This window comes from Megalops cyprinoides, chromosome 17, assembly GCF_013368585.1.
Source record: "Megalops cyprinoides isolate fMegCyp1 chromosome 17, fMegCyp1.pri, whole genome shotgun sequence".
NCBI lineage: Eukaryota > Metazoa > Chordata > Actinopteri > Elopiformes > Megalopidae > Megalops > Megalops cyprinoides.
The window spans coordinates 27,117,109-27,129,886 of record NC_050599.1 but is presented as its reverse complement, the minus strand read 5'-3'; the positions used below and the strand labels follow the sequence as shown (position 1 = coordinate 27,129,886).

Here is a 12,778-nt window from a genome sequence, read left to right as displayed (position 1 = left end):
AATCAAATGTAGGAACGCTTCTAACACGGGATTCATTTGAGTGGAATGGCTAAAGGAAGCAGTTTTCTTGAAATGTCTTCTCATGTTCAATATAATTATTAGCTAATACAATAATGTGTTGCAAAACAAAATTTACTTTTGTACAGTATATATTTACTGTAAACAACATGTAAGTTACTGAGATATTGCCTAACTTATGACTGCCTTCTATTTATACCTGTTAAGTGTTTACTTGTAAACAAAAGCCTTTAAAAATCAACAAATAGTCTTAACATCCTTGCTCCACAAAAATGTGTTCTATTAATGAACCTTTGCTGTTTACTACTGGTAATACTTTGAAAAATGACAAACATAATGAGATTGATACTGGGGGCATTTAACTGCATTTATCTGTCGTCAAGACAACAGGAATAAAACTGACCAGTTGCCTTAATTCTAAAATGTGTAAAATCTCATTTCGCACATGAATATTGTTACCTTATTAAAACATTCTCGATTTTTAGATTTGTCTTTGTATTTGTGTTGAACTGCTGAGGGTTATTTTTTTCATAGCTGTTTTGTCAAGGATGTTAGAAATGGCCTTCTTTCACCTCTCCCCTGCCACTCATTTTAATATTGTAATGGATGCAGAATAACAAAAATTCCCCTTACTTTTTTAGAGATTTAAATTGTACATATTTAGTTTCTTTAAACTCAGAAGCAGAATATGCTGTTTCTTTTCTGTCTGATAATCTTGGTGTTGATGCATTCTGGCTGGCAAATCGAATGAAGGGCCTCTCGGTTTGGGTTCGGTGCCTCTTAGTTAAGCTGTTTTTTGACAGATCTGTGCTTGCTGAGAGAATGGCCTCATGCATGTACTTTTTAATAACCAAAATGTACTCTGTCAGAGGTTTTGTGGAGCCATGCAGTGTGAATGACAGCTTGCTAGATGACATCAGTCTTTTAAAAGCTGCAACAGTTTTAGAGGCTCTGCTCCCCTCAGAGACCAGGTTAAACCGGTATATAACCATAGCAACCTAACTCTCCATATACAAAATAACATTCACCACCACGGCAACCTCATTCACAATGCTACCAGATCAGGGTGGCAAATTAGAGAAGCGAGAAGAAATCAACAATCTAGAAAACGAGGAGGAAGTGAACCAAGACTGTAGTCAATGATATACCGGTGCAATTACACTGCAGTTTGATTTGCGAACAGCGTTGCATTCACCACAGGGTGTTTTATTTGCAAGCCAGGCAAGCCTCCCGGAATGAGTTTTATAGCATAATAAATACAGCAAGGGAAAGGTACCCACCTCACCCTTTTCTAGTCTGTGTGACAGCCTTATTCATCACTGTAACTCGTTCCAGCATAGCTGGAGGAGTTCTGAGGCTGGCACTGCCTGTCTCCATACTGCCTGGACTTCCTTTCCAGAATACTGTAGCTCAGTTAGGCGTAGTGCTCAGCATATATCAAAAAATTATGTGTTAGATTTGAATGCTTGTACCAGGCAGTGCAGTTCTCTCTCAGGCAACTTGTAATAGAGACTATCAATGTGAAGAGACCGGATCTAAAACCATCACATACAGCAAATCCTCAACACCAGGACTGAGAAACAACACTTAATCAGTGAATAGTGAACACAATTATGTACACAATTGCAGAATTGTCCTCTTTAAAAATCTGTGAGGTGGTTAGTTTCCATGTGGTAATGTAGGAATTGTATTGGACTGTCCTAGCCTGTTCTGCACGGTGATCTTTACTTTAGCCTATGGCGTGAGCACATTCCTTTAATGTGAGGGGAAAAAAAAAACATCCCTTCAAGCCAAGCATTCTGGTTATTTCATGAATTATTAATCCAATAAAGGCTGTAAGATTTATCTTTTCAAATCGTACAATGTTTATTTTGACTGCATAGTGTGTTGCGTAATTTAACCCATTAGGTGGACAGGCAACAGTAATTAAAGCACATGCAGCATATAAATGCAAATTACAGACAGCCTTAGAAAAATGATTCAGTTTATTGAGCAAATGCAAATGTAAATGCAAGCAAACAGTATTTTTAAAAGTACAAAAAGTGCACTTCATTAAACCAAACAAACGAAAAAAAATCACAAAATGGTGAGTCTCTGTTCTGCTTTTAGGTTTGAATGTTGCATAGCTGCTAAATACCTCCTTTTTTCTGCAGCAGGGTTTTCTGGCACATGCTATTGCTGCTTCTTCACCTTTCCATTCTGCTTGGCGACAAAACCGTTTCAACAAGCAAAAATAGTCCGCATAAACACAACCAAATGTATTTGCTACATGGACAAAGCTTTTACAAGCCTTACAAGGTTTTCCCAACCTACAGAATGTATTGAATTCAACCTTATTCATCACAAATACCATTACTACACGGCATTCGTGTAACAGTTTGTCTTCACACAACAGGGTTTTTTAAATGGACCATTGAGCTTACGCTGAATGCACACCGTTTCTCTGTATTCTGAAATGAGATAGAGTATGTTTGTGTAAATGACATACACCGGACTCTGTGAAATATGCACCTTATCTACACTGATATTTCTGTGGATTACTGCAGTGGTTCTGCGGCATAATGCTGTTAAGATCATAATCATATGAACTGTCCCTCATATGGTCACATTCCATTCAGTCCTTTATTAAAGAGTGGGACACACTCTGCCTGTTAACGCTCTCACACATGTTCACATCCCTATGAATCACAAGTAACACCAGCGAGACGCAAACAAATCTTGTACCTTGTTCAGTGTCAGCAATGCCACTCCACACTGTTGGTGACTTCTGCTATGCAGGTACACAAAGCACTCAGACAAAAATTCCCCCATGATTGCTGATCTCGGACCAGATCCCCCAGCCACAATTCTGACCTTAACCATTATAAGCTAGACTGTAAGACTGGTCCTAGATCATCACTTTTTGGAAACTTTTGCTTGAGGCACAGACAGAGGTGTCAGTTTTCCTCTCGGCTTTGCAATTTTGTGAACAATTAGCAGCCTGAAATGGGTGAGATGAACAACATCAGCAAAGCATGTTATCATTTTCTCATGACCGAAGGCAGGTGAACATGCATGCAAATCAGCGAATGAAAAAACCAGGAATGACATCACATGGACTCCTGTGGTTGGGAAGCAGATTACTCACATGATGATTTACACGGAAAGCAGGCAAATGTGACCAGACCAAAGAAGGGGATGAAGAAAATAAAAGTGAAGCTTTTACATGTATGAACCTTTGGATTTCAACTAATGTGGAGGGAGAGTAGAATTCAGAAATAAAGTCCTGTTAGAGAGGTAGCTGATTTGTGCTTTTAAAACACCATCAAGCCTATGGCAATGGGTGCTCTGGATGACCAAAATCTAGAGATTTGGCACAGGGCCTTCTGTCACCTCCTTGGTGCTGATGTCAATGGCTGGAAAGCCTTAGACAAGTAGATACAGTTATGAAACAACAATGTACCAGTTAAGCCTTCTTTCTGCTCCAACAAACCATCAAACTGAAAACAGCCACAGTTTACTGCAACTCTGCCCTTTCTTTTCTTTTCTTGACGTTTCAATGTGATACAGACTGCATGTCCAAACAGGTGAACAGAGACACACACTGACGTAACTTCAATTTCAACAAGCAGTCATCATTTTCAGGCTGCATGGAGCTTATTTTATGACCACTCCTTAGCATCATTTAATGTGTTATGCTACAGTTAATGCCCTCCCCCCTCCCCCCTTCAAATAACACATTTCAGAATGAATTTTTCCACTGTTCAGGAAAATGAGGTTTCTCCTGTAAGAGAACACACAGCTTGAATTGAATGGCAGTCTGCATGGTGTACATTTATTTCATGCACAAGCTTTGTCATTAATTTCAGTGACTTAATTCTGTCCACTGCAGCTGGACAAACTCTATCTGGGCCTGAAAAAGAATGGCCATTCGTCGAGAACGAGAGAAAAGTGACTACGCTTTTGCAACACCCAAGCAGTATTAGGAGAGTGCTCTGACTTTCTTAATGTCCTCACCTCCCCAAAGTACTGGGGATACACATCCTGCTAGGCAAATGAATTGATAGGCATGATTAATTAACCATTTCAGACGGTAAACAATTACGACAATAAATACAAGGCACAGGCATAGATATAGATGGACAGCTGGTTGTTACGCTTATCTGTAATTGGTTAGTTAAGTTTCGCTCATTAATATCTTCTGTTGAAAGGCTTCATTGGAAGAAGCATCTCAGTGCACGGCTGACGGACTGAAAAGTACTTTAGACAACTTCATGACAACGACAGCAAAGTGTCCGTCTCATAAGAAATTAATTTCTTTTTTGCTGTGTCAACAGAACGAAGCACCACTCAGGGTTGACAAAAAACAGGTTGAGACATCCGAAAGACTGTTCACGTGATCGCAGTTCAACAGGAAGTCGTACAAAAAATAAATAAGTTGGGCTTGGAAAAAGGCCTTGATAACAAAAAAGATTAAAAAGTAGATCGTACACAGTCTAAATGGAAAATGAAAGATATGCTCACGGCCCTCGTTGAGAAAAATTTTGGCTGCACGCCTTTCATGGCCGCGTATCCAGTGGCTGAGCAGTGTGCCTGGACTGAGCAATGCTATGCCCTGCTTTGAAATGTCTCCCTTTGAGTGGCTCTTCAGCCATTGGACGATATTGCGGACTATTCTGTGGGATCCACAGTGGAAGCTCTTGAGGAACTCTCTCCTGATAAGAAGGGGCTTGTAATGGTCAGCCTAAGTCAATATTTTAGGGGGATTTTATATACTTAGATACCCAGAAGTAATACCCCTTTGTTATTCGACTGTGGTAATCTATTGCGATATACTACTGTTTGTACCTCCTAAAATCTTATCCTTATTCTGGACTGACATAGATTACATAGACAAAATAACAGCCAGTAATGCTTAATATTTCAATTCATCTTAATCTTAACCAAAAGGATGACTATTGCTTCACCTGGTAACTTAAAGGAGAACTAGTGTTTAAAATTCTAATCTTGTGAGTGTACATACCAATGACGATCACTTTTTATCCAGTGGAGATTTTAACTCCCGAATGCTAAAATCTTCACCATGCATAAACTACTCATTCATACACTCACAACAAATTTTTATGTAGTTCTTTGTAACTGACCAAAAGGCAGTAAAACCAGCTTGTTTTCTACAGAGTTTTGTCCTTCTCTGTTTATTGTAATAGAAAGCAGGGAAGGGTTGTGTTCAAGGCTCTAAGAGCGCTCAACTCACGCACACAAGTGCACTGACACCCATCACAGAACACATCAAGTTCAAATTTTTAACTGGTATTCTCCTTTAAGTCTTTTGTGAAGAGCCAACCTTTGTTTAATTAAAATGAAATGGTTGGCGGGGACCAGTCTCCCCCTCCCCACCCAATAAGCAGACAGCGCAAGCCATGAAATTTTCTTGCCTAATTTCCATCTTGCTGCAACACAGAGTGCCTATCTCAGATGCACCCATTGGTCAGCTCCTTGGAAACGTGATCTAAGCCCCACTCCTCTGGGGGCGGGAAGAGCAGGGGGCGGGAAAAGAAAAAACAAGCCCATTGTGATGTGGACTGTGGGAGGGCTTGTGCCTGTCCTGTCAGTCAGTCTGTCTGTCTGTCTGTGTGTGTGTCTGTCCTGGGCAGCACAACTCCGCCCACCATCCCCGGGTGCCTCAGGCCGAGCCAGTCTGAGCGCGTTCGCCATCGTCCTCGGGCCCCGCCTCCTGCATGGCGCTCTGCAGCCTGGCCCAGGCCCCGGGGTCGTCGCTCTGCACGGCCTCCAGGAAGAGGCCGGCCTGCGTGCGCAGCTGCTCCAGCTGCGCCTGGCTGCGCCGGTTCTGCCGGATCAGCTCCTTAGTGCGCAGCGTGATGTCCAGCAGGCCCGACTGGCTCAGGATGTTGTAGGTGTTGCAGAAGCGCTTCCTCTTGTTGTGGCAGTCCAAGGGGTCGTCGCCGTGGAGGATGGGGGACCGCAGTGCGGGCGGCGTGCAGGGGGCAAGGCCCGGGGGCGGGGAAGGTGGCTGGGTGGAGGAGGTGGGTGGGGCGGAGTCCGGGCCTTTCATGAAGCCCGCCTGTTTGTCGCCCGCTGGGGCGTTTTGGGCGTTGCCATCTGGGAGCGGGGAGAACGGCCCGGGGGATGACGCCTGTGAACTGGGAGTCCTGTTGAGCACAGGAGGAGTAGAGCTAGTGGTGCTGTGACGGCGCTTCCAGTGGCCCGAGGTGAAACTGCTCCGCTCAGAGGAGCCGGAGCTGGCCCTCTCCGACCCGCTCTCCCCGGGGTGGGGGGCGATTTTTGGGTAGGATTTGAGGATGGGCAGGTACTTCTTGGATCGTCGACGCTTCACGGGCATGGTCTTCGGCAAGGAGGAGGAGTCGTTTGACACCACAGGTTGGAGGAAGACCACCTGAGGCTGTGGAATCACCTCGATCGCAGGGCGGAATCCCCAGGGCTTCGGCGAGGGTGGGATCTCACCCGGCTGTAAAAAAATACATACACATAATATCTATAAAGTATAATATCAAGTCTATAAACACATAGCAATACTAGTCCATCATCCATCAACCATCATTACTATAGCCAAATAAACAGACTAAACTCATCTATCAAAAACAAAGAAGGTGAAACACAGCAGTATTTGTAAAATTAAAAGGCAAACTATTCAGCAGATCCCAAAAATAATTTGTTAAGAAACATCTCATTCATATATTACAGCGTGAGGAAGGCCTGCTATGTAATAACTCCAGATGATGTAATAATACCAAATAATGTTATAGATGCCATATACTTCCTTATAATTACCTGGTTGAACAGTTAATGCTATAATAAAGTTATTTCGTCATCAGGTGAGTAAAATTTTTTAAAATTTTACAATGATGTAATATTGAATGAATAATGAATAATGTAACAACTCATCAAAATCATTGTCTGTTTTCTCATTCATTTTAAATGTCACATGCATAGACATGCATATATATTACGGTATTTTACTCACCTGACAACCGTTATTACATTATCCCTTCAAAAAGCTTATTACATTATCCAGAAGTTATTACATAATCCTATTTTATTACATAGTAAATGCAAAATGTATTACAGCCTTAGCCTTTCACAACCCCAGAGGGAGGGGGTTTGTAGAGGGGGCCTTGTCCAGGACGCTATGGCGTATACCTGCTTGAGGAGTACGTTGTTCATGATGATCATGGGGGACAGGCCAGAGTAAGGCCCCCCCACCATGGACACCCCAGACGCCCGTGCACTGGGCCCTGTGCCCCGCGATGTGTCATCGGAGTCCGTCTGACCCAGCACACTCAGGTGCTCTGAGCTGCCATCTGCAGGAGACAGGAGGTAACTGCTGTGGTCAACACATGAAACCGAACAGCTTCAGTGACAAGGTTCTAGCCCAAAGAAAACAAACACTTCAAAATTCATGTGAGCGCCCTGGGACTTTTCTTTTTATTAGTTTCAGTGGCACTTTGGCTGGCCCATTTGGGAGTGACATCCAAAGACTTAAAACTAGAAAAGAGCAAACACGCTAGAAAAGTGTTTGTATGTTTGATGCCACTGAAGTTTGACACGTGATAACACAAACAGTACATCACTACCTGCCGGGACACAATGGAAGAAGACATTTTCTAGCCCTCGTTAGCACTGGGCCAAAATTTAATATGATTCACCAGATAAAATAATAAGTTAAACCAGCCAGACACTGCACTGCCTGACGGATTAAAATCATTCCACAAACACTCCAAAAATGTCTCAAGAAGCCATCTCATAGAACAATCCTGCACAAGAACTCAATTTGATCTAAACAATATGGCTGTGAAGCAAACAGTTTAAAAGTCCCTAAAATACTTCAAAAGGATTCAGATTCAGGATCCAGACTTAGGCACACACCTTACAAATTCAATTTTAAGTCAATACTATGTAAAGTTTTACAGCTGGGCAAAATCATTTTTGAAGAAAGGCACAGAATAACAGTACGTGTAATGTGAATAAGACTGTTATGTCTGACCAAATGTATCTGCATAGAACCTTTGTGCCAAAGTACTTAAAAGGCAACTAGGATACTGGGAAACAGCAAAAATAACTTGACTATAAATCAAAGTTTGTTACGTTAATACCATGCATCTCCATCGGACCAGATTTGGAGAGCTGGGCATCACAGAAAAAGCACGTCCACACTTGGCTTTCGAAAACTTCAGTTGCTCCAGAAGCCCTGCCTTAAAACACAGCATCTGCCATTTTGAACTCTCCCACTGTGCTTCAATGCCACTGGGAAGACACACCAGCCAATCAAATCCCAACAAAATGAACCAGGTTTAGGGGGCAGGGCATGGTAGTAACAAAGACCCCCCCCCCCCCCACCTCTCTGATGTACACTGCTGCACTGGCTAAAGCTAGAATGCTGGCGTGATTTAAGGGCAGATATCAGAGGCTCAGAAAGAAACAGATGTAGGGAGTACAGACCTGAGAATCCCGAGTCTCTCTCGGACTCTGGCTTGGACCTCTCCAAGGGCGTGCTCCTCATTCGGGACGCCATGTCCGAGGAAAGCTTCCTGTGGCTCTGCCCTCGAACCCTGCTGCTCATCGCTGCTCGTCCCAGACGCCTCGTCTCTCGGACCCGCTGTGTCTCCCGCATCCAGGGGTGTGTCTGAGGTCAGAAAAACATGCACATGAAGAAATCACTGCAGCAAAAAGGGCTCTTATTGTTTTGTGGGACTCGGGTTTCATTAAAAGGTTATTAGCCAGGCCCAATTCTCTTCTGCTGCCCAAGTGGGGGAAAAACAACTACCTTCAACTTTAAATGTCACACTTGCTCAATCATCAGCTTGGCTCAAAGAATGTGGAAAGGTCAAACATTTGGAGCCCAGAATCTGATTACTACATTATCAGGTGAATTCTGATACAGCAGACATGTTCTATATACTGAATATATATACTGTTCCTGCTTTTCTTCTTTCCACAGTGCTTCCTTGTATAGGAGGTTCCATCAAACAATTTATTATGACTAGACATTCAGTTTCTGTGTTCCTTCCACCCTCTGTCTTGGAGGTTCTGGTGCTCTCTGCATCTGTGTGCAAGGCATGTACATTCTTTTAGACAGCACACATTTCAGAGTTTTCATAACGAATCAGGATATCAGAACACAACAAAGCTAGAGGCAGAATTTTTAATGTTTAGCATCAAGAGCTGAACACAGTGTAGGAATAAACAGGATATCTGTGGTTTTGGTGCCATTGACATTGATATTCTGTCTACACTTTTTTTTCTGTTTTAAGCTACAGTCCTTACGGAATGGTCTTGAAGAATCAGCAAATCCGAACACTTAGAGCAGATTCTTTATGTCTGTGCATGTCACATCAAAAATTCTGTCTCTGCCATTACTTCAGCTACAAGTGATTTCCTGGCTTATTATGAACTTTGTTGAAGAGGCCTGGTCTAGTAGAACATCCATAGCCGGCATAGGAAAGAATACAGCACTGCAACCTCCTGCTAACAACCCTGAGTTGCTAGATGGAGGATGGAAGAAATGCTGCAGCCAACTATCTGGCCATAATAGAACATCTGTGCTTACCTCTTCAAATGTGAGAAAGACAGAATACAACTTTCCTTGTGAAGCACACAGATCATCTGCAAATTATATTTAAAATACATGGATATAGACCAGCTCTTTCAGATCATATAGTCATCATGAGTAATGGTACCTACAATAAAATGTAGGTCAACAGTCTACAGACCACGCTTTAGTACAACACATACAATGCAACTTTCGGTAATATCAATTTCTTAGACCACCGTTAGAATCTGCACCCAATTCAGTAGGATGAAGGCCTAAATATATTTTAATTAATGTTTTTGCTGCTACAGGTGTTTATTTTAAGCACTGTTTTTACAGATCAATGGGATACATATAACTACATATAAATAATGAATAACTATATTCATTACAACCAATTAATTTAATTGACTCATAAAGGTATTAGACTGAGGTTCATTTGCGTGTATACACATTTTTAATAATTTCCTAAATTCCTAAATTTCACGTAATCCTTACGCACTTGCTGATCAATATTACCAAAGCTGCCGCATCGCTGACCAGATGCGATTTGCCAAAAGCCTGGTTTATCCTAAATCTTTGAGTAACACTTCTTGTGTGTCCATTCTTCAACAAACTGCGACGTGCACCTTCACTTTAACAGTAACTGTGGAAATGTACACACGGGTGTAAGGAAGTCATTTAACCGAGTACGTGCATTCTTTCCCCTTCAAAATGTTATGTTACACATGTGACCAATCACATGACGTCAACGACGACCGTTCGCACATCTGGGATACCCCACCCCCTTAATTTAGGACCAACAATTAGTTGCAAACGGTTAATAAACGCAAAGCGGATAGGTAGTTAGCTTTTAAACGACACATTAACACGAACGAACGCGGTTATCTACGGCAGGCAATTCAAATCATGTCACAATGCAAAGCACCACAGCTTATTTACGTCTATCTATCCCTCAGCTAGCAACATCGCGCATTCAATGACCGAGCTAGCTCGCTAATAATAAAAGAACTGGCAACTGCTGCGCAGCTAGCTTCCCGGCTAACTAGCGCAAGTAGCAATCAGCATTGAACATCAACCATCTACATTTATTTAGAGAATATCCTCGTGCGATCTCACCTTTAGCCGGTTATTAGCCAAACAGTCACCCCGTGATCTATATGCGCCCAGCCCTCCCATTAGTTAAGCTCCAGTTCTTCGGGTTCACTCGTGCAGTGCTAGCTAGCTAGCCCTGTCACGTAGCCAGCCCCACCATACACGGTGCAGAACACGCGACAACAACCCATACATTGTCTACACCCCAGGCTACAAAATCCAGATGTCGTGAATACTGTTTTAACCCACTTACCGGATATCGATTTTCTCAGTATCAGCACTACTCTACTAACTACTCATTTCACAAAAAAGTGCCAGTTTAGACGACTATGCACCACCAATATTCGCAGACATAAAAGTCGCTCCAGTCATCCCTACGAACGTAAACCTAATTCGGGAATCCGAGGGCGTGGTTGGGTTTGCGTCACTGCCGAAGTCACTTCATTTGGAATGCAGTTTCCGCCCACATTTGAGTTTTCTTTAGCTGTCATTGGTGAGCCTGTCCAGCGTCGAGCCAAAAAACGTGACTGTATGTTAATTGTGTGGTTCCCAGAGTACTCTGTGTTCTTCCGCAACGTGGTGATGTATCGTATAAACAATCCTGCCGTTCTGAGGGAGGGAGATCTCTGTACGTGGTGTACGGTTACATTATATAATTGTTCTAATACTGTCACCTGACTGAGACAACTGCTGGGTGGAGTGTCTAAAAGTCATTTTAACGGAATCGTTAAGAAATGTAGCGCAAAATTACTGCCCGATATTGAGTAGCGCTCCAAGGTATTTGGAGTAAAAATAAAATGTAAGTTCAATTTAAATTACTATAACGCTCTCACAAGTTCAGCATGCTTTATTTGTCTGAAATGCAACGGACTGTATATTGCCAAAACAAAGGTATTTGCAGCTGAACATAACACACAGTAATAAAATTCCGTGTAGAAAATTTGTTACCCCTTTCATATTTGTCTGTTTTTTTTTTTTTTTTGCTACTGTTCCCTAGGTTGTGACAGGCAGCTGTATAGTTCACTGCCAGCAATATAAAGTTCCTTGCCTCCCAAAGAGGGTGGCCAATTTTGAAAAATTTTGGCCACCCTCTTTGGGTGGCCAAAATTTTGTATGAGCAGGGTCATTTGGTTAAATAAACTCACCCCATTGATTTGTACCATTTTGCGTGGAAGTATAGCTCTCTATCAACCCCATGATACTGATAGTGTGAGCACAGCCTGGGCTCCGGGGCTGTGTTTGCGTGACCCCTCTGGGCTGCAAGGTCTGGCAGCCGTACTCAATGTCCAGACTGTGATCACTGAGTCTCTGTCTTGTCAAGGTAGTTTTCATTTTTCCATCAGTCATCATGGTTAGGTAATCCACCATAAACAGTCTTTTTAAGGCTGATAGCACTCAAATCACATGTTTATGTGTTTGTGGCCCAACTGGACGCTTAATTTTGTTTTTGTTGTGTTATAATCAGGGTTACTATAATCATCTGTGTATTAAAGGTGCTGTCCCAATGCTATTTGTGGTTAGGGAGAATTAGCACAGTGTGCCTGAGGACCCGTTTGTGGGGAAGACTCTTCTGGACTTAGGTATGGGCATTGCATGGATTTGTGGTGATAGGAATGTACAATGTGTATTGACTAATACTGACTATTAGCCTGATTCTGCCCTCCCTGCAATTATTGGAAGGTTTTTTGCATTTATAGGGTATTTTTACAGAACCATTAATAGAATGAAATACCCTGCGTGCTTTCTCTTTCATTTCATTCACAGCCAGTTTCCATTTCCATTTGTGCTGATAATCAGACTCAAATAGTTGCACTACATTCAGTACTTTATTTAGTGCTTAGTATTCAGTTTATTTTTTTCACAATATGAAGTTGTGTTTGCTTTTCTGAGATGTGAATCTCTCTCTCTTTTCTTTGAACACCATGACGTTAGTCGTATTCATACTTATTGCCAGGGCCTGGGTCTGGCAACAGTCCTCCAACAGAGCCAGGCTATGCTAAAATCTCTGTTCAGCAGGTGACAACAGCAAGACCAAGTCAGTTGCACAGAACAGAAATGTTTTAAGAGGCCATTAAGAGGTGAGTTCCTTGGTTGCCAATATTTCTTCCTCTCGTTGTT

The 12,778-nt window shown here is 42.4% G+C and overlaps 1 protein-coding gene across 1 annotated transcript; it reads right to left on the bottom strand.

Annotated features, from left to right (window-relative positions):
* Positions 1–5,485: 5,485 nt before the first annotated feature.
* Positions 5,486–11,068, bottom strand: LOC118792236 (CLOCK-interacting pacemaker-like). Its single transcript, XM_036550035.1, has 4 exons — positions 10,914–11,068; positions 8,476–8,659; positions 7,177–7,337; positions 5,486–6,484 (listed from the first exon to the last, which is right to left on the bottom strand). The coding sequence occupies exons 2-4, from the start codon at positions 8,645–8,647 to the stop codon at positions 5,681–5,683; spliced, it is 1,137 nt and encodes a 378-aa protein (XP_036405928.1). The 5' UTR covers positions 8,648–8,659; positions 10,914–11,068; the 3' UTR covers positions 5,486–5,680.
* Positions 11,069–12,778: the final 1,710 nt, after the last annotated feature.

Coding starts and splice junctions, on each gene's coding strand:
- LOC118792236 (XM_036550035.1), bottom strand. CDS start 8,647: ATGCGGGAGACACAGCGGGTCCGAGAGACGAGGCGTCTGGGACGAGCA. Junction 7,338..8,475: donor GAGAGACTCGGGATTCTCAG/GTCTGTACTCCC, acceptor TGTCTCCTGCAG/ATGGCAGCTCAGAGCACCTG. Junction 6,485..7,176: donor ACAACGTACTCCTCAAGCAG/GTATACGCCATA, acceptor ATTTTTTTACAG/CCGGGTGAGATCCCACCCTC.